This window comes from Gasterosteus aculeatus, chromosome 1, assembly GCF_964276395.1.
Source record: "Gasterosteus aculeatus chromosome 1, fGasAcu3.hap1.1, whole genome shotgun sequence".
In the NCBI taxonomy this organism is placed as follows: Eukaryota; Metazoa; Chordata; class Actinopteri; order Perciformes; family Gasterosteidae; genus Gasterosteus; species Gasterosteus aculeatus.
Genome location: NC_135688.1, coordinates 29005930 through 29031086, shown reverse-complemented (window position 1 = coordinate 29031086; position 25157 = coordinate 29005930). Strand labels below are relative to the sequence as shown.

The 25157-nt window shown below is 48.8% G+C and overlaps 1 protein-coding gene across 6 annotated transcripts in view; it reads left to right on the top strand.

Annotated features, from left to right (window-relative positions):
* The first annotated feature begins 2803 nt into the window (after window positions 1–2803).
* Window positions 2804–25157, top strand: part of LOC120827821 (sodium channel protein type 2 subunit alpha) — a 28756-nt gene continuing 6402 nt past the window's right edge. Inside the window, exons 1-22 of one of the 6 annotated variants that reach the window (XM_078102176.1) lie at window positions 2804–3102; window positions 6541–6860; window positions 8137–8255; window positions 8515–8604; window positions 9020–9148; window positions 9884–9975; window positions 11269–11532; window positions 12195–12258; window positions 12474–12615; window positions 13574–13780; window positions 14758–15036; window positions 15285–15626; window positions 15726–15858; window positions 15998–16236; window positions 16313–16486; window positions 16878–17234; window positions 17328–17852; window positions 21456–21591; window positions 22069–22223; window positions 22649–22822; window positions 23510–23632; window positions 24433–24708. In XM_078102176.1, the coding sequence (XP_077958302.1) occupies window positions 6594–6860; window positions 8137–8255; window positions 8515–8604; window positions 9020–9148; window positions 9884–9975; window positions 11269–11532; window positions 12195–12258; window positions 12474–12615; window positions 13574–13780; window positions 14758–15036; window positions 15285–15626; window positions 15726–15858; window positions 15998–16236; window positions 16313–16486; window positions 16878–17234; window positions 17328–17852; window positions 21456–21591; window positions 22069–22223; window positions 22649–22822; window positions 23510–23632; window positions 24433–24708 (4287 nt within the window). In that variant the 5' untranslated portion in view covers window positions 2804–3102; window positions 6541–6593. Of the gene's footprint in view, window positions 3103–6540; window positions 6861–7679; window positions 8256–8514; window positions 8605–9019; window positions 9149–9343; window positions 9670–9883; window positions 9976–11268; window positions 11533–12194; window positions 12259–12473; window positions 12616–13573; window positions 13781–14757; window positions 15037–15284; window positions 15627–15725; window positions 15859–15997; window positions 16237–16312; window positions 16487–16877; window positions 17235–17327; window positions 17853–21455; window positions 21592–22068; window positions 22224–22648; window positions 22823–23509; window positions 23633–24432; window positions 24709–25157 lie in introns of those variants that run through there. The other 5 variants (XM_078102178.1, XM_078102174.1, XM_078102191.1 and 2 more) reach the window with 5 other exon arrangements.

Sequence of the window (25157 nt, the reverse complement as noted above, 5' to 3'; positions counted from 1 at the left end):
GTTGGAAAGTCACACGTTCTCTGTTCCTATTACTCACTCCAACGTCTTTAGCTGGTGTTCATGTTGCTCCTCTGGGAAATGTAGCAAATGGTTTTGCAATGAGAGTCCAAAAATAACTCTGTGGTTGCATTGATCATCGGGACCTCCACAAGTGGTCACAATATAAAGCTAATAGGTCGTAAGGTGGGAAAATGTATACATTAATACATTGTTTTCCTATAATAACTTTTGTCTTGCTGTTTGAACATTTTTCAATGTATTCAAATAAAACGATCTAGGAGGAATGGGTCATGAAGGTGGACTCAGCTTTGGCCCAGGAGGTCCCGAGGTTAAAGATACGTTGGAAACCGTTGTAATTAATAACTCATATCGGAATTATATAACAATGTGCGACTGATCTATGGAGCAACTTTTCACTGTTTGTTTCAAATCAAATACAATTAAAAGCCTTTAGAACTTGGAACCTATTGTTAAGACAACTGCTGCTTGGTTCATTGTTGGGCGTTACTGACGGATGCACGGATAGATACTTGTTACACCCCAGAACTGGAATGCTCCCCAAACGGAGGCTACAGGGTTACAACAAAATCCTCTCCCTCCCTAAATCAGCTCCAAATCTTTGCAAACGACGTGATATTTCCCTTTAGCACGTATGTACGTTTTTCTAGGGCGAGGCACTGTAGCAGTCCATCATCTATTTTCAATCTTAGCAGAGGCCCATAGCATGATCTCCACGCCGGACCAGCCGCGTGCGATGGCGTGACAACGCGCAAGCTTTGCAGTTCCTGTCGAAGGAAATCAAGAATGGCAACATTGTGAATTCATTTCCTCGTGTTGTGCTCTACCCGAACGTCCGATAATAACACTCGCGAGTAGAGACTCTATTCATGAAAGGGGTTCGTGTGAACCCGGGAACTTTGTTAGTCCGCCGGCGTTGCAGAATGTGGACGCGCTTCGCGGTGACACACAGCCAGGAACGGAGAGGCGATAGAAGCAGGTGGAAGCTTCATGCCGACGTCGCGCTGTTTGAACAAGACCTCCACATTCGTCACCGTGCCTCTAATGAAACATGCAGCAAAGTCACACAGAGCTGCCACGGCTATCTGGACTGTTGAAACGTTGCTCACACCGCTGGAAAATACCCAGGAAATATGTATAATAAAAATTCCAAGAATATTGTCTAACCTATTTTTTGGAGATCAATGTTAAAGTTAAAACTAACCTACATTGGATAGATGTAGCAAACCTGGCAAAAGTCAAGGCAAAGAAGCCTCTTACTGGGCTTGACATCGAGGCAGAAGAAGGTGACACGGATGAGAACGCTCTCTCCTCCCTCCTGGAGGGGATAAGATGTATAGAAATACCAGATAAACAACAGATATGCACCAGGCATGAGCCCAACAGGAAATGAGATATGTGTTTTTTGTATTCTTTCATGGGGAAGTGGAACTGTAAGAGCGTCATGCTGCGCTGAGCTTACGGGTGCGTCAACCTCTGCGGACCGTGACTCTGTGACTGATGGAGTTTGACTGCTTTTCAAACCCACCTCATTAGCGTAATACATGAACTTAACTCAGGTGTGGGTGCAGTTGGGCTGACGCACCAGCAGGTGGCGTGAGTTTACCAGTAAAAAGTCACAGCCCACTGACGTCTGAACCCCAAAGAGTTCTTCCACGTGAGTCAAGTCTGTTTGGTCTAGAAGTTCCCTTTTTGTTTGTGCTGCCTGTACAACACATGATAGACATGCAATGAGAATAACCGTCACCTCGGATAAAAAGACGATTAACAAATCAGCCTGTTATCACCTGAAGAACATATCAAGGATTAGAGGATTGATGCTTCAACGTGTTCACGCGGCTCTGTAGGAAGTCAGTCAGAACGCTGCAGCTCTGAGTCCTCACTAAGACCAAGGAGGCGGATCACATCGCTCCGGTTCTGAGGTCTTCACCGGGCCTTAAAAGAATGTACTTTCAAATCCTGCCGTTGGTTTGAAAAGCACTAAATAGATTAGGGCCCAAAATATGTCTGACCTCCTGCTACGTTATGAACCACCCCAACCCGTCTGGTCATCTGGGACTGGTCTCCTCTCGGTTCCCAGTCAGAACCAAACACGGAGAAGCTGCTTCAGATCTTCTGCTCCACGTATCTGAAACAAACTTCCAAACCAGAAAGCTGCAGGTCTGCTGAGACTTCAGCAGCTTCAAGACTTCCTGTTTCCTGCCTTTAATTGAACCAGATTTAAGGACGATGCTATTTCAAAAACTTTGGTCTATAGGGAACCAAAGAAAGGTTATCGTAGAACCTTGGTTCGGGGACTTTAAAAACAATCTGAGGAAGATTTAGTTTAGTTAGAAATAGGAAAGAGGACCAGGACATTATCTTGGTCGTTTTTTTATTGATCGCACTCGATCGACTGAACATTCTGTCACAACGATGTTGTATCATCGTGCTTTTGTTGGTCGGTATACGGCGTATACCTGCGTATAGGCTACACCACTGGTTTTAATGGTTGTATTGAATCACGTTTTTGTTGTACTGTGTAAAAATAAACTTTCCTTCACTTGTGTTGCCTGGAAAAAAAAATAGTGGTCTGAAAAGTATTCTCTAAAACAAACCAACTGTAGCCGTCAAATAAACATCTGGCAACTTTTTTTCATTTCAAAACGGTTGCATTAAGAATAGCAATTTTATGGCGAATCAGATTAATTAATACAGGTAATACATGAAACCCGACTGACTGTTTTTTTTATTTTCGTAACGTGATTGATGGTTGTCTCACAACAAAGGACCTGTGGTCCCTCCCGGCTCTCCGTCACAGACGCGTCCATTCGGGACCGACCTCGTGACAGCGGCTTCATTCCCCGCCTGCGACGCCTGACCGACCGGAAGCGCGGATTGATTTCTACACGGCGAACAAGGGCGGCTAAAAAAAAAAAAAAAAAAACCCAAAAAGAAATCAAAGGGGCGCTTATTAAATGATTTCACAAGGGGGAGACGAGCGTTTCGAAACTGCGAATTGACCGGCGAGCCCCTTCAAAGGATTATTCTTCCGCAGACGGGATCTACCTTCGGGGTCCACACCTGCCGGGCGCCCTGATGCCGGTGAGTGTTTTTCTAGAAAAAGGTACCGTCGGAAATCAGTGATGTAACAACGCGGCTCCGTCGACACCGATCAACAGTTGGGCGACGACACCCGGGTAAATAGTCCTAACATCGACGTGACGTGAGCGCGGGGACGTGTGTCGTGTTGTCGCGGCGGTCGTTGGTGTGTCTCCGACACGTCCCCAAAATCCACATTGTGTTTGTGCATCTGAGAGCGTCGTCGTCCATTAAACGTCATGCAAATGAAGCCCAGAAGAAGAATGAAGAATTCACTTTACAAAGGCAATGGCGGGTGTTTTTAATTGGCCTTTTTACTGCCTAGTAATTGAATATTGAATGTGCTGTTCTTTCCGAACGATAAATAACCAAAACGCGCTTCAGATATAAGACCCCCCCCCCCTGCCTCCCTCCCTCTCCCCGGAGGCGCAGGATGGAGGAAGCCGCGCTCAGAGACGGGCAGCCGGGGGCCCGGTCCGTGTGTGCAGGGGCCGTCATTCACAAAGGGTTTAACACATCAAACCGTCGAAATGCAAACGGAGCATATTTCTATTTTTAGTGAGGCGGCGGATCTCTGTGAAGTGGATTGATTACAAGCAGCAGAGACGCATCTGCCGAGGACACGCCCAGACTCATTGAGACCCGTCCAGGGACCAGTTGTTGCTCCCTTTCACCGTGTTCCACATTTGATGCTGCTTAACTCTCGCTTTGAGACAATGAGAAATGTGTGTGTGTGTGTGTGTGTGTGTCTCTGAGACGCACCAGCAACATGGCCGCCCCCCATCCTCCTCCTCTCTTAAGCACCATGGACAGCAGCGGCCCTGTGACATTCGCAGCCACTGGGATGAAGTGTGAGGAGGCAGGAAGCAGAGAGTCCATGCAGCCCGTGGACGCCCCGCCTGTGGTTGTTGTTGTTGTTGTTGTGTCGGTACACAGAGGGCAGGTTTCCACTCGTTGTTTTGTTCTATGAGGCAGCTGCTCCACAAAGAAATAAAGTAAGAAAGAAGAGAGATAAAGTGTGATGTGGCTTGAAGGAGGCATGTGGACGTGTTGTTATGGGAATCTTAAAGGATCTTCTTTGTCTTTTTTAAAATTTGAAATAATACTCGTGTGCCGGGATGTAAGTTGAAAGATGCAAATGGCCCTCTCTGCATATCATTCAGCTTCAGATAAAATTACACAAATCAATTGTCATTTTACATTTCACTTTTTAAATGTGGGAAAAATGTAAAGTAGTTTACTGGTATTGTGTTGTTAACAGCTGATGGTGGATCAATTAATACGCAGCTCAGCACGCTTAACTTTAAATCAGGACGTGATCTTGTCATGGCCACTGCAACCACAACTACCCCCCAAAAACCTGCTTTAAATGCACATGGACATGTGTTAAGATGAATGTGAGCAAAATGTGAACCTTTCCTCCAGCTGCTAGCTCATGCAGAAGCTCACAAACGTTGCAGCTATTATAAATCAACCTTTAATAGTAAATGATTCTCCATTTTCATCGAAACCCCCCCCCAATATCGGAGGTTCTTTAGACCGTGATACTAGACGAGCCACGGGTGTGAATGTCGGGCCTACGGGCTCGATCGGGACTCACAACCCCCCCCCCCTGTCCCCACTCCTCCACCCTCCTCCACCACCCAGCAGCCGGCGAGCTGTCAGGCCACACGTCACAACGCTGCGTCCCGGGGCAGTCGCTGAGACGCGAGCAGATGCGTTTCATGAGGACCCGATGCGAGAAGCTGCAATTAATTCACAGTTCACGCCTGATGAATTCTTAGAAAGGATATCTGTTGGTTTATTAGCCAGAGGTGGATTAGCATAAAGACTGCAAACGGGGGCTGTCTTGGCTATAACGTGTTAATTAGTGAGCTTTTAGAGGTGTTCTCAGGAGTATTATTCATCCCTCCACTGCCATCGGTTTTGAGGCAGGTGATTGGACACAGGTGGAAACAATCAGACAATCACAGGGGACGACAGGACCAGGCAGACAGTGAAGTTACCCAGGGAGACAAGAAGCAGAAACTACAAAATAAGACAGGAAATAACCCACACCGTGACACCACCGTGTTCAGTCTTTGGTCAGACCATTATGAAATTAACATTTAAGCTCCACAGATGAAAAATTCACAAAGAAAACACATTTGCTGTCACCAACTTTGATTTGAGAGTTTGAAAGAGAGACTGAATAAGTAAGCCAAAAAACAAATTCCCACCGTACACAACAGAACAATACAGAATATAAAAGCGTGTTTATCTAAAAAGTCTTCATGTACAGGCTCATTTTGGTGGGAAACGGCTTTTGGGAACTTTGCTAAATGACTACATGGTGTTCCCGACTTTTACCATGAGTCTCTTGCTGCACCGTCGCTGCCTCAATATCAAAATATCTCCGAATTCTCTCTCTGAGAAAAAAATGAAAAAGTAAAACAGGTGGTAGACGGACCACGTCTCCAGAGGTTTTTGGGGAGGATCTTGTTTGTGTGCCTGTCCCGCGGGGCCATGACTGGCTCCTCTGGACGTGAAGGGTGATCAATGGTTTACAGAGGCAACAATGAATAAATCAATAATTACCGTCCACTGCATTAGTTTCTGTTGTGAAAGCAGTTCATACTTTGCTCTTTTGCGCCCATCAATTGAATAATGAGGCCATTAAAAGACAGACAGCCTGCCTCTCGCTCCCACAAAACCACTTCGTCCATGAGGTGGAAAGCACCCATCAATCGATTCATTGGAGTTAATGGTTTGGTCCGTACTCCAGTTAAAAAGTCATGCTTCACCTTGAGTTCGGTACACTGTAAAAAATCCAATGTATTTCTGTTATTTTGAGCAGACGCGTGTCAAAGACGTCTTAGAAAATTTGATAAACTATTATTTTCCCGGAGACAATAGGGCGTAAAACTGAAGAACATTTTCTATGAAAAATGAAACCTCTTAGAAACAGCATGAAGGATTTGGGTCCTAAGTTGCTTTTTCATTGGTCCCGGTGATCAACACACCTGGATGAACACCTGGATTAACCTCAGCTAATCCCCATCAGAGTCTCCCACTGACTCCTCGAGGGTCATATTTCTTTTCTTAAACAAAAACTCTCCACTTGCAAGGGCCTCTCAGAACGTTGGCCTCATGCATCACCGAGAGCCTGAGTCGGATTTATGGAGAAGTCGCACAGAAATCTTACCAGGTCTTACCGAGTAACTATTGTGTAACGCCGTCAAGTGTCAACGTAACACGGCTCCATCAGCTCCACTTCCTCTCGCCAATTGTTCTGAATATTTTTCAGGGCACGGAACTAAAAATGACATGACATGACATACGTCCGGGCTCTTTCTTTAACGACGTGTTGTTTTGATGAAGAATATGTAATACATGAACCTCCACAGGTGTGTGTAACAACGATTCCCCCCCCCCGTCCCCTTCACCCCTCTCTCTCCGCAGCCTCCTGCCCCAGTTGAGCCCCTCTCTGCCCTCTGAAGGAGCAGGATGACAAGATGGCACAGCTGCTTGTACCGCCCGGACCTGACAGCTTCTGCCCCTTCGGCCCCGAGTCGCTGGCCGCCATCGAGAGGCGCATCGCCGAGGAGGAGGCCCGGAGACCGCGGGTGGATCGCCGCGGCGACTGCGACGACGAAAATGGGCCCAGACCCAACAGCGACCTGGAGGCGGGGAAATCCCTCCCCTTTATTTACGGGGACATCCCTCCCCCGCTGGTGTCCACCCCTCTGGAGGACTTGGACACCTTCTACAGCAACCAGAAGGTCTGTTGCCAGGTCAAATGGTCTCGGGAGAGGAGTGTGTGAGGCATGTTCTGGGCTTTGAATCATCATCATTATGTGTTCTGTCCATCAAGGTGTGACTCAAGCTGTGAACACGACAGGTCTGTACTTTTTAGCCCCGAATGGCTCGAAGTTAATTGCCCGACGCTCTCAACAAACCATTTTAGGAGCTCATGGGCGGATGCAGCAGTGTCTCCCGCTGAGGAAAAGTAGCTGCTGAACGTCGGAGCAGTGTTATGAAAGGCGGCACACGGTGGCATTCAGGTGCCGTACTTACTCGTATGCGTCAGCATTTCTGTTTTATCCTTCTTCATACATTTCAGAGGCAAATACCGTAGTCTCGCTTTTACTCGACTACATCTGACAGCTATACTTACTGTCTAGACAAACACGTGTCATAGAAGCTGTATTATCAGTGTGTTGAATATGACACAAAAATATGCAAACTTAAAATCATTTCTAGAGTATTTGAAATGTCCTTACTGCTTACATATCTGCAGTTTTATTTCAGGAAATAACATCTGACCTGACGCTTTCCAAAGGTAAAAAAAGCTCTGCAGTTTTTTATTATTATTATGTATTTTTTGTTAAATCTGTACAAAAAACAATATGTTAAAAGGTGGGGAGGTTGAGTGAAATACGGTGCTCATAAGTGAGCTTTTGTCACCTCTGGATGTTTTTTCACTCATGCTAAGCTGAGCTAACTGAACGTAGCTTCCTATTCCTGTTACTTTCAAGTGGAATTTGAAAATTGAATCAAGTCTTCTGGGAACGATCTCCCTCCGAGGCCACGCCCCCAAAAATGACCATCATGAGCATAAACGACCTACACGCACAGCCGTCACGTCCACCTGGACACAAGGATGAAATTATTTGATTTTAGAGGTCAAAAGTCAACTTTAACCTCACGTACATTCCGTTCTCGTAGTATCTCAGACATACACACCACTTGCACTCCAGTTTTTTACTTTGGTGGTCAAAGGTCACCTCACAAAGCATGTTTTGGGCCATAATCAGATCATTTTCATTGTCACTCTGGTATTGCAGCAGGCCAGAGTCATGCTCATTCGAGTCGAGGGCTTGTGGGAGCGCCGCCCCGCCGAGGTGGTGAACGCTGACCGGAGCCGCTGCGTCAGTTGATCTGCCAACATGCGCCGGCTGAAGAGCTGCTAATCTCACTCATGTCCAATAAGGAGGGATTTCTCCGATACGGAATTTAACCCGTTTTTATTATTTTTTTGTTCTGCCTCTCTTTCAGACCTTCATAGTATTGAATCGCGGAAAGGCAATCTTCCGTTTCAACGCCACTCCTGCCTTGTACATCTTAAGCCCCTTCAACCCTCTAAGGAGGGTAGCTATTAGAGTTTTAGTACACTCATATCCTTTTAGAGTTTGCTACGGACACAGCTTGGTTTGGATTAAAGGGTTGGTCGGACAAAGGAGGGATTTAAGTGATGAGGAACGTTAAATGTCACAAGCGCCTTAGGTTTTTTTATGCAGGCCGGCATAAATCAGTCTTTTCGTCTCTTAGTTGTAATTGACGGGGAGGTTTTAGTGCTGGCTTTTGTTCATAGCATACAGAAGATGAATGCCTTAACACGAATGCTCCGCTGTGCTCCTTGACTCTTGTCTCCACGATGTTCAGCATGTTGATCATGTTCACCATCCTGACCAACTGTGCTTTCATGACCCTCAGTAACCCCCCGGAATGGGCCAAGAATGTAGAGTAAGTGCATTCTGTTATTACGCTCTTTGAAACAAGTTATGTTGCATGAAATATGCATTTATCTGCCCTTTGAGTGCCCTTTGCATCTCTTCACACTATCCAGGCTACGAACCAGGCGTTTTTCAAAATCGCCGCAGGAAACAACACCAAGCCCAAATATAGTATATATAGTAGTAATAATATGAGTAAAAAAAAACAGAAATTAGTATTTTCTTTTCAGGACATTGCTTCACTTTGTTTTACCTACAGCGTCCTAAATACGTCCTCGCAGAGCAGCTATATATGAAACCTGCTCCCTGAGTCCATCGCACTCACAGATATTTACATTTTATAATTGGAGCTTATTTGCCGTACAAGATGTACTATAAAGATCAGACACACAGAGATGTTAACCAGCGTGATTATCTCTCACCAGGTACACATTCACAGGGATTTACACATTTGAGTCCCTCATAAAGATCTTGGCCAGGGGCTTCTGCGTTGGGAAGTTCACCTTTCTGCGGGACCCCTGGAACTGGCTGGATTTTAGTGTCATCCTCATGGCGTAAGTATTCGGACGAGTCCCACTGAATATGAGGGAGTGGAGGGACAGAGAGGGAAGAGGGGGCCGGCCCATCTGTTGCTTAGTTTTGAAACGGAGGCCACAAATATGTAGTGTACTCTGTCATAATGGATGTGAGCCCCTAAAGCATGAAGCGTCTTGGCCCTTATTTGTTCCCTCCTTCTTAAATCTCCACTTCAGCAGCACTTGCATAGACTAAAGGCTCCAGTCGCTTTATCCACGTTTTTGATATCTGTTCTGGAAATGCAGGTCAATTAGCTAATTAATAATCAATTAGATATTTACACAAAAAATAATTGTCCCTGGAGGGGACCAGTCATGCTGATGTCTACTAGCTCAGACGTTCATGCTGCTGATGTGAGAGCTGCATTTCTGCCCTGCTGTGTTGTAACTGTGCATTTGATCCTGCAGGTATGTAACAGAGTTTGTACACCTAGGCAATGTTTCAGCTCTGCGCACGTTCAGAGTATTGCGAGCTTTGAAAACTATCTCAGTGATACCAGGTAAGGCTGCTCCGTGCCGGCCTCCAGCACTCCTTGTCTTCTGTGCGTGACCGTTTGCCGTTCCCCTCCCCCACCCCCACCCCCCCCCCCCACAAACCCACCTTTCGTCTTGTCACGTGGGCCTATGTGTGCTACACCTTTTCCCGCAATTACCCCTCCCCCTCCCCTCCCCCCTCAACCTCCCCCCTACCCCCCCATCCCCGTTCCCTTACAGATATGTCACAGAGTTTGTGGACCTGGGCAATGTCTCAGCGCTGCGAACCTTCAGGGTTCTGCGAGCCTTGAAAACTATATCAGTGATCCCAGGTGAGAGAGCCGATGAAATGCTAACGGCTAACTGGCGTTCTGCTAACATCCAAGCACCTCCTCCGTCCTTCTCAGCTCATCTCACTGTAGCCAAAGCCTGACGGCGCCGCACGCCGCACGGCCGTGCCTCACGCTGCCTTCGTCCCAAGGCCGGTAAAAGCTGGAATCCGAAACCCAATCTGCAAAGATTGACTCGATTCTGAGCTTTTAGATACATCCTTTAAGGCGGAAATTCCTTTTGGTTGAAATCTCTTCTTGCCTTGGGAGACTAGATTTTGTGCAGTATTTGTTTGGTTATCTTTTTCCTATTTTTGCATGAGACATTGCAAAAGCCGATCTTCTGGTGGCAAGTGCTCCCGTGTGCGCAGGGTTCCTCCTCACCTTGTTTTTCCCCCCCGTGCATGTCCTGTTCAATGTTGTGTGTTTCTCGGGGAAATTGTGAGCTAATGAGCGGTGGTTTGGGCTTTTTCTAAAGAACAACACTCCTCACATCGCAATACGTAAAGCATCCAGGAGAAGCTGCCGCCGGCTCTCGGCAGGAAGCGCAACACACACTCCGGGGGGTTTGTGTGGCAGTGCAAAGCGGCGCTAGCGCATGTTGCTCTTCTTCCGACATTGAAAAGCACTTTGTGTCGCAAAGGCGGCAGAAGAGGCGCTTCAACGCGGGGCAAGTGGTGGTTTTGGTAAATGATGGCGACAAAGGACGCCCAGAGACCCGACCTGCTCGGACACGTCGGCTGTGAATGCCGAATATGAAGTGGCAGCACCGCGTTAGCTTAGCTTAGCGCAGAGAGTGGAAACCGGCCTAAGCTGCATTCTTGTCAGGCTGATTCACCTGCAGGCGGCCTGTTTTTCTCAGGAGCTTTTTGGAGTTGACCAAAGCGGCCACGTGACTAGTTGAGAGGGTCCCCGGCCACAAACCCCGAACCCCCCCTCCGCAGACCCCCCCACCCCACTCGGCCCCGCGTCAATACGGACAAAAACAACATGTGCGCTGGGACGTAATCCTGCGCGCAGCTCTTTGCGACTGCACTGCAAAAACAGAAGGAAACGAGTGTCACAACACATAGTTTTTTCTGGGGGGGGGTAACAGAAGGGGGAGGTTTCCAGTGTCAGCCTGGCTCCTGCATAGCCGTTCATACAGGAACCTCCACTGCAGAACCCCAGCGGCTGCTTGCTTACTGTGAGCTGGAATGAGCAGCTCCTTTGCTCCACGAGCTCCCGGCTGTAATTATCACACTGCCGTGTGCCCCCCTCGCCCCCCCCCCCCCCCCTCGCCCCCCTCCCACACAGGTTTGAAGACCATCGTCGGTGCGCTGATCCAGTCGGTGAAGAAGCTGTCGGACGTCATGATCCTCACCGTCTTCTGCCTCAGCGTCTTCGCCCTCATCGGCCTTCAGCTCTTCATGGGCAACCTGAGGCAGAAGTGCGTGCGCCTGCCGTTCACCGCCAACGCCACCAACAGCAGCGGCGACGCGGCGTTCTTCAACGGCAGCCTGCTGGACTTCAACGCCACGGAGAGCCCCTTCAACTGGACGGAGTACATGAACGACAGGAGTAAGTTGAGAGTTGAGCGGGGCCACGGTGGTTCTCCCCCCCCCCGGGCCGTCAGAGACGGGTCTGGGTCAATGAGGTCAAGCCCCCGCCAGCCCGCAGCCGCGATACGGAGCGACAGCAGTGGCTGGTGGGAGAACGTGAGGTGGATAAACGCTATAACAAGGGAAGAAAAAAAAATAGTTAGTCAACAGTTACTTGACATTCGCTGCCTTTCGTCATTCTCCCATAACCCATCTGTGTGTCACGAGCCGCCAAAGGAGGGGGTGAGTCACTAAGTGCCAGTGGGGGAGACGAAGGAGACCGGCGAGCTGAATCCAATAGGCGAGAGACAACAGAGATTATTAAAGTCGCTCGGGGGTTTTATGACGTCCGGCGCCTTTATTGCATCAGTGACGGTTGCCTCTAAAAAGAGACTGATGGAAGCTTTAGTGACACACACACACTCACACACCTACAGACACACACACACACACACACACTCAAAGACCAAAACATGACTAATATGTTTGTGTTAGAACCTCGTCGTCACACCACAAAAGCAAAGAGAAACCCAATGGTCTTTCTGTCCCCCTCCATCTTCTCTTGTTTTCTCACGTCCTCTGTTTGAACCCTGTGTCGTGGCTCTGGCTGACCCCCCCCCCCCCCCCCCCTCTCTCCTCCAGGTAATTATTATTTCCTACCGGGCCGTCGGGATGCTCTGCTCTGTGGGAACGGCAGCGGCGCTGGGTAAGGCCTCCGAGTGTTTAGCTCACACAGCCCATTAGATGCATTTCAGACTGAGGGAAGTTTATTGATTTAAGTTGAATTTTTTTTGAGTGCAGACCTGCCTTGGGATTTTTTTTTTTACTTTTGCACTAAAAAGGCGAAAAAGTGCAGCTGCGTGCAAGCAACTCCCTTTCCTCAGACGCTTCCAAACCCTCGTACCGCATGTGTCCCGACAGGCTCTGTCCAGAGGGCTTCACGTGCATCAAAGCCGGCCGCAACCCGGACTACGATTACACCAGCTTCGACACGTTCAGCTGGGCGTTCCTCTCCCTGTTCCGCCTCATGACGCAGGACTACTGGGAAAACCTCTACCAGCAGGTCGGTGGAACGCCAATTGCACGGCTTTGAGTACAATTATCTGCAGATTATTTCCTGGAGTCAGTTATCTGTGTTGTTTATTATATCAGAGGTCTTCAACAGGGGGTCAGCGGAGGTACTGCAGGGGGGACCGCAATATATTTGGTTATTAAGACAATTTTTTTATTTTTTTTATAAAAAAAAAAATTCAAACAATTTTTTAATTTTTTTGTCTTCAGAATCAGAATTGTATTGATTGTCTTTAAATACACATTAAATGAATCCAACATATTGTAGCGAACGGATAAATTGATGGAGAAGACGTTATCTTTCAGTCACGCACAGGAGCTCTCTCACAGCACCTTTCATGCAAACACGACCAGCCTATCAGATCGCGTTTATGCTATGCTTATGCTATGCTAGTTAAAAAATAAAAGATGGCGGACCAAACTCTGTAGAATAGGGGGTCCCTGCTCCATCTCGCCATAGGTTTGGGGTTCCTCGTATTATATGACAGAAAGCAATGAAAAAATGTCTGATATGTTTGTGAGATTTTAGCATAACAATTGAAAAGAGCTGAAGCGTCTCAATCTGTATTGGTGAATTCTGAATAAGAATTCAAACGATTCTGTTCCTGCATTGTCCGTTTCTTGCCTCAATATATATATATATATATATATATATTTCCATAAGCAGTTTTATTCCCATTTCAGTTACTGTTTGGCTGTAAATTGTTGAGTTCTTTCCGGCTTGTGTGCGTCAAAGAGTCTATAAAGACTGTTGACAGTGAACTACGTAGAAGTTTGTATAATATATTATTGTATGATTCATGAATAATTCATTTATAATACATTCCTGAGCAAACCAACACATTTAGTTTGAGTCTTTTTAATCCGGTTATTAATCTGCAGGTTCATTTCCTTTTCCTCTCATTCACGGGTAGATTTAAGGAACGAATGTTTTGTCTGGTGTCCGTCAGACTCTGCGGGCGGCGGGGAAGCCCTACATGATCTTCTTCGTGCTGGTGATCTTCCTGGGCTCCTTTTACCTGGTCAACCTGATCCTGGCCGTGGTAGCCATGGCGTATGACGAGCAGAACCAGGCCACCATCGAGGAGGCTCAGCAGAAGGAGGAGGAGTTCCAGGCCATGCTGGAGCAGCTGAAGAGGCAGCAGGAGGAGGCGCAGGTAGGGCGGTCATCTCTAACGCGTCTCTCGATTGGGTTGATTTATTCTTTGGGGCCCAGCTGCCATAAAAGCAGCATTGCCCCGGCCGAGGGGGATTCACGGTCCAGGATGACTGACACCCCTCCGCTGCTCCAGCCTGGGGGTCGGGAGTGCTTGGTCGACCTTCACGGGGAACAATTAGCAGCTGGACGCCGAGGGCCTCATGTACTAACGCTTTCGCGCCTACTTCAGGCGTGTTTGTTTCACGGCGTATGTACGCCTGATGGTGGAATGGCAGAGAAAGGCGCCGATGAGCTGCAGGTCTTGTAAATACGACGTTAAAAGCCGTGAGTATCACGGCGGCCACCTTATGGGCGTTGGCCGTGACGCTGGTAACGCTGCGTCTGCAAACTGAGGGCCCGAGTTCAAAGGTGAAACGGCGGGATAACGGGAATAAAGATGAGCGGTTATTTCAGAAGCTAGTGACGGCGAAGCCAGGCGTGCAGTCTATTCCTGTCCGGCTACACGTGTTGCACACAGCTGAATGGACGGATGAACAACTGAAAGGACACGCTAAAAATAGACTAAATGAGGTACGACCTGAAAAAAACCCGACATCTCCCAACCTGGCCTCCTAAAAGCATTTCATGTATTTAAATGGTAAATTGAACATGACATTCTTCCTGCACTGTGTCTTGTTGTCCATTGTCTTACTGTCCAATGCACCAACCGCAATGTCAAATTCCTTGTATGCCTGACATATAACCTCCGCGTCCACATCATTTTTGTCTTTGACTGGGATTATCCTAAATGTAAGACATTTTTGTTTTTGCACTAAAAACATTCCGGCTTCCATTTTTAGAAGGTGTCTGAGTCTCATTCGGCTCCGCATGCTGCCGCTGCTCTCGGCTGCCAGGCTCTCTCTCCTCCTGCGAGAGCCTTTGAGACAGGCGCCGGGTCGCCATGACAACTGTGTTTGTGCTCTGATTGGCCGGCAGGTTGCCGCGGCAGCAGCCACGGAGAGCGGCGAGTACAGCGGGAGGGGCGCCCCCACCTCCGAGTCGTCCTCGGGGATGTCGAAGCTCAGCTCCAAGAGTGCCAAGGAGCGACGCAACAGGCGGAAGAAGAGGAGGCAGAGAGAGGAAGAGGAGGGGAGGGGCGGCCGCGACAAGTTCCACAAGTCCGAGTCGGAGGACAGCATCAAGAGGAGCAGCTTCCGCTTCTCCATCGACGCCAACAGGCTCTCGTACGAGAAGAGATGCTCCTCGCCCAACCAGGTGAACACACGCCGTGTTTCCCGGTCACCAAAACACAATGTTGTCTGCTAAATACCAAGTTTTAAAGTCAGTGAGTTTCTCCTCCTCTGAGAAAACCCTCCTCAGCCAAAGTAATGGGACAATATGGCCCAAAAAACAAATGCCTGTTGTTCCAGTTGGTCCAGACGGCCCTTAATTCAGCAGCAGTGTTCTTCAGAGCGCCTGGCTTCAGCTCTTTATGCTAAGCTAAGCTCTCTCCGCTCCATCAGTCTCTCCTCAGCGTCCGCGGATCTCTCTTCTCGCCGCGGCGGAACAGCCGCGCCAGCCTCTTCAGCTTCCACGGCCGCGCCCGCGACATGGGCTCGGAGAACGACTTCGCCGACGACGAGCACAGCACCTTCGAGGAGGGCGACAGCCGCCGGGGCTCCCTGTTCCTGCCGCGGCGCCTCGAGCGCCGCTGCAGCGCCGTCAGCCAGACCAGCCTCGGGGCGCCGCGCATCGTCCTGCCCGCCAACGGCAAGATGCACTGCGCCGTGGACTGCAACGGCGTGGTGTCCCTGGTCGGGGGGACGTCCGTAACGACCTCCCCCGGAGGTCTCCGGCTGACCGAGGTGACGCGACCGCTTGTCTCATGCCTCGGTTTCTAATCGACCGGCTTTCAGTTTGATTGACTTTTCGGCACAAATTTGTTTTTCTTTGGGGGGTTTCAGGGTACAACTACAGATACTGAGCTCAAGAAGCGGCGGCCAGGTTTTCGCAAGCCTTCCATGGATTATTTGGATGAACCGGTGGCCCGGCAGAGAGCCATGAGCGTGGCCAGTATCCTCACCAACACCATGGAAGGTGAGGATCAGGCCGTGGATCTGTGGCATCGTTCTTTCTCTGTGTGTTTTTGTGCCTTGACCTCCTGGTTCCTCTGCAAATTACGGGGAGAGCCGGTATGGATTTTATTATTGAACATATTCGTCTCTCGTTTTTCCAGAGCTGGAAGAGTCCAGACAGAAATGCCCCCCTTGCTGGTACCGGTTTGCCAACACCTGCCTGATCTGGGACTGCTTCCCCGCGTGGCTGAAAATCAAGGACATCGTCAAAACGGTGGTCATGGACCCCTTCGTGGACCTGGCCATCACAATATGCATTGTGCTCAACACCCTGTTCATGGCCATGGAGCACTACCCCATGACTAAAGAATTCGACAGCGTCCTCTCAGTGGGAAACCTGGCAAGTAGCGTGCGCCGCGGAACACAACACAACAAACCCCACGTGGAACTCTAATACCCCCCTCTTTGGTCATCAGGTGTTCACAGGCATCTTCACGGCAGAGATGTGCCTCAAGGTCATCGCCCTGGATCCCTACTACTACTTCCAGCAGGGCTGGAACATTTTTGACGGCATCATCGTCAGCCTGAGCCTGATGGAGCTCGGCTTAGCCAACGTGGAGGGCCTGTCCGTCCTGCGCTCCTTCAGACTGGTGAGAGTGATGCGTCGTGGCAAAAGCTGCATCAGGCGATTTCGTAAATACAAGATAAGAGGCACCTGTACTTCCAGGGTGGCTCTGGCAATAACAGACGTGCTATTAAACCGGTAATGATGTAGCGAGAGCTTTTTGTGCAGCACATAAAAGGTCCCACCGAGGGTTGTTGTGGCCTTTGGGGGACAATGTGTTTTTTTTCTTCTTTCTTTTTGTCTGTTCCCCCAATTAGTTTTCCAGGTTTGTTGCTGAGCTACTCGGCTCTTTGAGGACACAGCCAGTGAGCTCGTTCCCATTGACAAGCGGATAATAAGATTTGATGAGCTTGCGATTTTGCCAAATGATATACGAGTGTATTCATCTATTGAGCGTAAATGTGAACTTTTCATAGCTGAGGGTCTTCAAGCTGGCCAAGTCATGGCCCACTCTGAACATGCTGATCAAGATCATCGGGAACTCGGTGGGGGCCCTGGGGAACCTGACGCTGGTGCTGGCCATCATCGTCTTCATCTTCGCCGTGGTCGGCATGCAGCTGTTCGGCAAGAGCTACAAGGAGTGCGTGTGTAAGATTTCCGAGGACTGCCAGCTGCCCCGCTGGCACATGCACGACTTCTTCCACTCCTTCCTCATCGTGTTCCGGGTGCTGTGCGGCGAGTGGATCGAGACCATGTGGGACTGCATGGAGGTGGCCGGGCAGACGATGTGCCTGATAGTCTTCATGATGGTCATGGTCATTGGAAACCTGGTGGTATGGGGCCATTCTTCTTTATTTCCTTTTGTGTAATGTATGCTAATGGTTTGCTTTTAGTGAAAGCTGAGTGTGATTCACTTTCACCCCCAGGTTTTAAACCTCTTCCTGGCTCTCCTCCTGAGCTCATTCAGCGCCGACAACCTGGCGGCGACCGACGAGGACAGCGAGATGAACAACCTACAGATCGCCGTGGGCCGGATCCAGCGGGGCGTCGCGTTCCTCAAATCCGCCGTCCGGCAGTTCGTGCAGAGCCTCTGCTTTGGCGGCGGCGTTGGGAAGGGCTGCGGCCTGGCGGAGGAGAGCAAAACGCTGGAGGAGCTGCACAGCAACGGCAAGGGCAACTGCATCTCCAACCACACGTCGGTGGAGATCACCAAAGACCCCAGCGTGGTGTACATGACGGAGGGCAACGGGCGCCCGGGAGGAGGGCTGGCGGTCGGGCTCGGCGGCGACTCGGCGGAGAAGTTCCCGGACGACGAGTGCGACTACATGTCGTTCATCCACAACCCCAGCCTGACGGTCACGGTGCCCATCGCGGTGGGCGAGTCGGACTTCGAGAACCCCAACACCGAAGAATTCAGCAGCGACTCGTCGGATGTGGAGGGCAGCATAGAGGTAGGACGGGGGGGGGGGACGTCTTTGTCGGTGCGTCGGGAAAATGTCGTTGAGTCACGCGGCTTTCGTACCTGAAGAGCTCCTATTTCACATGCGCGATAGCTGAACACCGTCGGTGCTTAAATGTCAAGATCTGCATAGAGAGGCTCTTTTTTGGAACGGTTTCCAGCAGTCGGGGGGGGGTTTGAAAATAACATCCCTGCTGACTCATTTGTACAGGCTCAGTTCATGCTGTGCTGCAGAGGGAATCTTCTCCAAGAGCCGTGACAAATAATATCTCAAATATGAATAATGACACTGATGAACGTAGCCGGTTCATCGGTGTCACGCGGGCAGCCAACGCACATCCGCTATTATCACCTGCTAGAGGGACTACTTTGTCAACCGCTTCACGCTATTTTCTAAGAAAAATAATAATAAAATGCAGTGGGAGGATCGCTGTTCAGCGTCGACCACTAAGGCTGTGATCGGTGGCTTTGGTGCCACCCCCTCGCGACTAAAATGGACTAATGCCCACACAGCCGATTAGTTGACTAAGAGAGGGCAGCCTGACTCCCTGCTGAGCTCCACATCGCTTGACATGGGAGTTCTGAACTGGGACAATCGAGCACTAGATCAATTATTCTTTAATCGGTCATGGAGTTTGATCAAATCAGAAAACAGGCCCAAAACCACCCGGCTTGTCGGCTTATAGGCCGATTATTTGCTGATCGGCCAATAAGCCTTAAGTATCCTTTATTGTCACAATAAATACATGTGCCAATTCAGCAGCATAACAACAAAAAAATGATTCAATTATGGCGCGATCTTGATAATTTCAATTATAATGTTGTCAAATCTAGTTTCCAGATAATATTACATACGATTATTTAAAAAGCAAGAAAACAATCTGGAATCTGCAGAAAACCATTGCTGTATCCCTAATAGTAAATATTAATGTACGCACGACACAATGCACAGTGGCCCTGTCGATGTGAGTGTATAAAACGGCATCTCTCAAGGAAGATGCTTTCAGGAGAATTGTTGTGCTCCCACTGTGCCCTGTGGGGGCCCCGTGGGGGCCCTGTGGGGGCCCTGTGGGGGCCCTGTGGGGGCCCACTTTGAGCTTGTGTGCTGGCTTTCTGGTGTCTTTGACTTACTGTGTTTAACCTCCCCCCCCCCTCCCCCCCCGTTTGTTATTGCAGCTGTGTCACAGACGCTCTCAAGGTTGTCAGTCAGAGGACAATTGTAAGACCACTTTATTGTACCATAGCACTAACCATGAGGACTGCCTATGCCATTTGCAGACAAACAACACATTTTCTCATACCTTCAATGGATTGCCCATCTTCGTTCTCTGCCTGGTCTGCCCTCCGCCCCCCCCCCCTCTTTCTCCCCAACCCTTCCTTCTTTGTTTTACACCTTCCCTACTCCATACAGCAACACATGCAGTGCTGTAATCTTTGTCCCTTAACCCCCCCCCCCCCCAATCATTATTTATCTCAAGCATCAGGCTGCAGTTACAAACCACCAGGAATGACCAACGCCACCTTCTCCCATCGATAGATCAACTCATCGAACATGATCTCTGCTTGTGGTTCCATTGCTTGGTTTCGACTTGGTTTTGGAGGAGAGGGAGGAGGAAAGAAAGAGATGAACGGAATTTTGCCGTTTGTTCGGCAAAATTCATTGGCGTGGTTCATAGCGCGAGCACACATACACACATGGAATACTTTCTGTTTTCTGTGATTTAGTGGAATAATGAACGATTCGCAATATTTCCCAAGGAGATCATTTTTAAACGCGGATGAATCATCGCAGATTTTTGCCGGGTGGCAAAGCAGATAACACGTGGCAGTTTATACTCACAACAAATTATTTATTCGGCGTAGATTAGAGATCAAAGAAACAATGCTACCAGAAGCCGTTTCTTGCCGTTTCATCCTCTTGCGAATTTTAAGCAAACTTTTGAAATTTTGCAAAGGGAGAAATGCGAATTAGGTGGGTTTTCATCCGTTTCGGAGCGATTAAACGACCTTGAAGAAAACGTCGCCTCGGCCATCTGATCATAAGTGACCCTTCTATAAGGGAGACATGCAGAGATGGTGTTTAGGAGGTTTGAATTGTCCTTTCATGTCAGCCAGTGTTTAATGCCGCCTGGAGACAAAAGCTATTCATATAAAGGGGAAAGAACTCATCACTTGTGTGATTTAAAGTACGTGAATGGAAACGCGAGATGGTGCATGTAAACATGTCATTAGTGATCCCCGTTCTGTGTGCTCCCGTGTTTGTGTTTATTCACCTTCGTTCCACTCGACGAACGCGCTAAAACCTGCCAAACAAAAGGCAACGTCAGGGCTCGGACTCGCGTCCCACGTAATCCGCACCCGGAAAAGAGCTAGAATGTGTCTCTCTGCTGAAGGAGAGAAAGAGACACCGGAAGGGAGACAGCCCCCCCTTGTGAGCAGCATGCTTCCATCCCCCCCCTCCACACACACACACACCGTATTAGCTGGGTCCCACGGCAATCAGAGCTGCTGCACTGTCTACGATGACATGTTCTTGTACTCCACACGCCAGGCAGCAGGCCTCGCGACACCAAAAAGTCTCCCCACCTGCAGACGATGTCGTGATGTTCATTAACGCAAAAGATCACCGCGATGGGAGGGGGTTCCAGTGGAGCGTTACCGGGGTCAGACGAGACCCCGGCGGCGGCAGCAGCAGCAACACTTGGGTTGCACATTGCTGAGGAGGAGGGACAGACACCGTCGAGTAGCAGACACGGCCCTAATATGTGTTCTGGGTGCTTCGTGGGTGCTAATTCAACACGTTTTATAAATGGGAACACACGAAAAGAGAGCGTCCACATGCTGTCTTATAAACAGTGCACAGTGCTGGTTTTTGCTGGTAAGCTAATGTGGTCGTCCGTCTACTTCAACACAGAAGAAGCTCGTACACTGCTTTCAAGGAATGGAAATAACGTGTTTTCATGTCGCTCGGAAAAATGTTCGGCCGTCTTCCTGTGGGAGGATTCTAGCTTTGTGGGTGAGGAATTATTATTATTATTATTATTATTATTCGCAGGAGCAAATTTTGGAAACGGGCCTTTTAAGCGGTAGACAGATGGTTGTGGAGTCATTTTTCAGAGGACATGAAAATACTTCAGCACACGTTCTGCTTGGTACTATTTCAGGCTTGGATTGATAATGCACTGGAATACTGCATGCACTCTTCCTCGTATGGAGGTCACATCAAACGTACCCACAGTGCATATCCCTACCCCCCCCCACCTGCACATGCCATGTGTTGCCACATGATCTGATTTGAGCCATCAGATAAAACTCATTTTCAAAGCCTGTAGGTACATTTGATCAATGCTGCATGTGATGATGATGATGATGATGAAACAATGGCTTTTATGAGCCCAGCTACCACAGTGCCTGGTCTCCACACCAAGGTGTTTGTAGCTGTGGCACTGGAGTACATGTGAGCAGGATAATCGCCACGGTAACCAGCTCAGATGGTTGCCTCCTAAGACCGGTGAACCTCCGCGGGCCCTCGCTCTAACGCTGTCCCTCTCACCCCCCCCCCCCTCCCCCCCGCCTTTTCCCTCGGGCCGCGCAGAAGCTCGATGTAGAGCCCCAGCGGCTGAGCTCATCGGAGGGGAGCACGGTGGACATCCGCCCCCCGGGGGACGGGGTGGACTCGGTGGAGCTGGAGCCGGAGGAATCACTGGAACCAGAGGCCTGCTTCACGGAGGGTGAGAGGGACGCTAGGGTGATAGGCAGGGTGGGATGATGAGGTGGGAGGAGGGGGGTGAGGGGGGGTGCAGAGCGGAGAAGGTGCTCGTGGAATGTGCATGTGCACGCTCACCGCTGAGTGGCAGTGAACACAAATGCTCAGCAGGACAGAAAGAGAAGTGGTCGGTGGGATCGGCTCGGCTTGTAATGTAACCTGACATTTATTCTGACGATCCCCCAGTGGAGCCCTGAGTCTGAGAGTACGTCCTCAGCCTTTCATCAGTCAGCGGCACAGAGCGCTACATGATGTTTATTTATCGGGTGTATTGGCAGCAAAGCAGCATTTTGATTGCACTCATTTAGCCAGATTTCGATCATTGGTGATTGATGGATTTGAATTGAAAATAGTCAACGAGGTAATGAAAGGTGACTGAGGGAGAGACGGTGTTTCAGTTTTAATCATTGGTTGTCTCCCCACCTCTTCCCCCTGTGTGCAGGCTGCGTGATCAGGTTCCAGTGCTGCCAGATCGATGAGGAGGAAGAGCATTTTAAGCGCTGGTGGACACTCAGGAAAACCTGCTTCATCATCGTGGAGCACAACTGGTTTGAATCCTTCATCATATTCATGATCCTGCTAAGCAGCGGGGCGCTGGTAAGTGGCTTTACCCCCCTGTGTTTTTTGATCTAAAACATTGCTTGCGCTATTAAGTGGTTCGGTATGAGCCGTGGAATTGAATGTATTGTACATCTTTTGCGTTGTTCATTCTGTACACATGACATCCGCTGTAGTCTGTCCATCCCGGGAGATCGATCCCTCCTCTGACGCCTGAGGTTTCTTCCCTCGTTTCTCACCATCGAAGGGTTTTTCATTTTGGGCTTTTTCCTGTTCCAATGTGAGGGTTTCGCATGAGGGGGCGTCGCATGTGTACAGACTGTAATTTCCAATTTGTAATATTAAAATTTTGGACGATGCAAAATAAAATGAATTGAATTATCTCTTAGGCTTGAGCAGCAGATGTGAGATGCATGTAATGGTAAAGGCCACACATAACCCGCCGTTTGTTCCCTTCTGCACAGGCGTTCGAGGACATTTACATCGAGCAGCGGAAGACCATCAAAATCGTGCTGGAGTACGCGGACAAGGTTTTCACTTACATCTTCATCCTGGAAATGCTGCTGAAGTGGGTGGCGTACGGCTTCGTCAAGTATTTCACCAACGCCTGGTGCTGGCTGGACTTCCTCATTGTGGACGTATGTATATAGCGAGAACACAGCCAAATAACGCTTTCAAAGGTGATTGCAAAGTTTGACATTTTGGGAAATTGCATACATGCTTTCTTGTAACAAACAAACCATATTTGAATGCTAATTATGTAGATGGAGCAAGGATGCTATTAGCTTAGCACTATTTTGGGGAAAGGTTAGTGTTAACCGGTGAGCTTCAGAGGCTGTAGTGTCGACTTGAGCATAGACTACATATTAGAAGTGGACGTAGCCACAGTGAAGCCACCCATTGGTTTGTGGCCCACGGTTTTTAAGGTCTCAAGTTTGGCTTTTTGAATGAATGTTTCACTTATCCGACTCTTGTGTCCGACTGAACCGTTCAGTTTCTAGTCTTTATGCTAAGCTAACAGCCTCCAGGCTAAGGAGTGTCCTCTTATCTTACAAGAAAGCAAACAGGACTATTTCCCAAAATGTTCAACAAATCCTTTCATGATATAAATAAGTGAGCGTGTGCGCACGTCATTAAAATTCAGATATCCGGGCTACTTCTGTCATTCATTTTTAACGACTTTAAATTCTTTATTACGCCTTTAATTGTGTGCCGACTCGTGAATCATTAATGCCTGACGAACTCTCAGGCCTTCACCAGGCAGAGGAACCTTGTTTTACTCCTCACCTTTCGCCCTGCCTGTCTCCGTCGCGCTCGTTTCCTAGGTGTCCCTGGTGAGCCTTGTGGCGAACGCGCTGGGCTACTCTGAGCTAACGGCTATCAAGTCGCTGAGGACACTGCGAGCCCTCCGGCCCCTGAGGGCCCTGTCTCGGTTTGAGGGCATGAGGGTGAGGACATCTTGGAATAACAACAACAACAACGCGGGCGCCGGCTAAATTCTGAGTGGTTGTGGTCAATCTGAAAAGCCGGCATTCTAGTCTTTCTAAGTTGAACAATATCAAATGTTTTTTTTGTTTTTGTACGCGTGTCCGTAGCAGTAGTAGGAAAATGCTACAGTACAATTTATGTTTCCATTTGTAGAGCTATTGGTGGGTGTTAGATGGCTTCAGCGTCTAACTGGGCCTGAATGTATATCTGCACGCTTGTGACAGCTTCTGCAGAGCTCTCTGTTCCTTGCAATTCACCATTGTGCTTCTTCTCTCCGCATGACTTTCTTCACATTGTGTCAACGGATGACTATATATCGCTGTTCTGACTGTGTTGCTTGTGTGGTGCCTTTGACCTGTAATTCTTTTCTTTGTTGTGTGTCTTTTTTCATTTACAGTCAAACAAAATGTTGTGACTTCATCCCGCCTCTCTAAGGTTTTTTTCTGTTTTGCTTTTTTTACCTATAAAATGTTAACTCTTTCACCTATCCACCTTCTTCTACGCACGCTGTTTAAATTCTCTCCGTAGCTTTACGTGTGCAGCTTTGAGTAATATAGTTTTCTAAATCAGTCTCGTGCTGTTGTTTCTGAAGGGCGTAGCATTAGCGCTACGGCCCAATCCAATCAAGCGTCCACGTCTTGTTAAAGAACAGTGAAGTGATTAGATGACTGTCGTGGCGCCCTGTCGCATATCCAACAGCCCTTTGTATTTCTGGCGAGTGGACAGTGCTGAGTTCGTCCGTGTGCTTGGACCTCTCCAGGTCGTGGTCAACGCGCTGCTGGGGGCCATCCCCTCCATCATGAACGTGCTGCTGGTCTGCCTCATCTTCTGGCTCATCTTCAGCATCATGGGCGTCAACCTGTTCGCGGGGAAGTACTACTACTGCGTCAACACCACCACGGATTTGGTCTTCCCGCTCGACGTGGTCAACAACAAGACCGACTGTCTGAAGCTGGCCAACGACAGCGCGCGCTGGAAGAACGTCAAGATCAACTTTGACAACGTGGGGGCCGGATACCTGGCTCTGCTGCAAGTGGTGGGTCACGGAATGCACGCGTGTTTAGTGGGGAACCCTGCGGCTCGGAGGTTTGTGACGCACTTTGATGGCACCTTCTCGCCAGAAGGAAATGATCAAACATAGGTGTGGGGAGGGTGGTGTCTCAGAACCCCGTAATGAATAGTGCAACAACTTTAAACAAGGTGAAAAAAAGCTTCCTGGAAGAAGGAATAATGGGTGTATGCATTATTTGTATAGGAACATGCCCCTGGGAATTACTTGCATGCTAAAATATCACGCAATCGCATTAAATGTAGCAATTTAACACTTGCATTGTAGGCTCTGTATAGCATTTAAAAATGGGAATTTCATTCATTGACTGAAAAAATGTCCAAGTCAGCTGTACAAAATCAGAAATGCCAATATGTTGACAATTAAATAAGAAATAGCTAAATAATAAACGGATTAGGGAACAGTGTAGTGATACC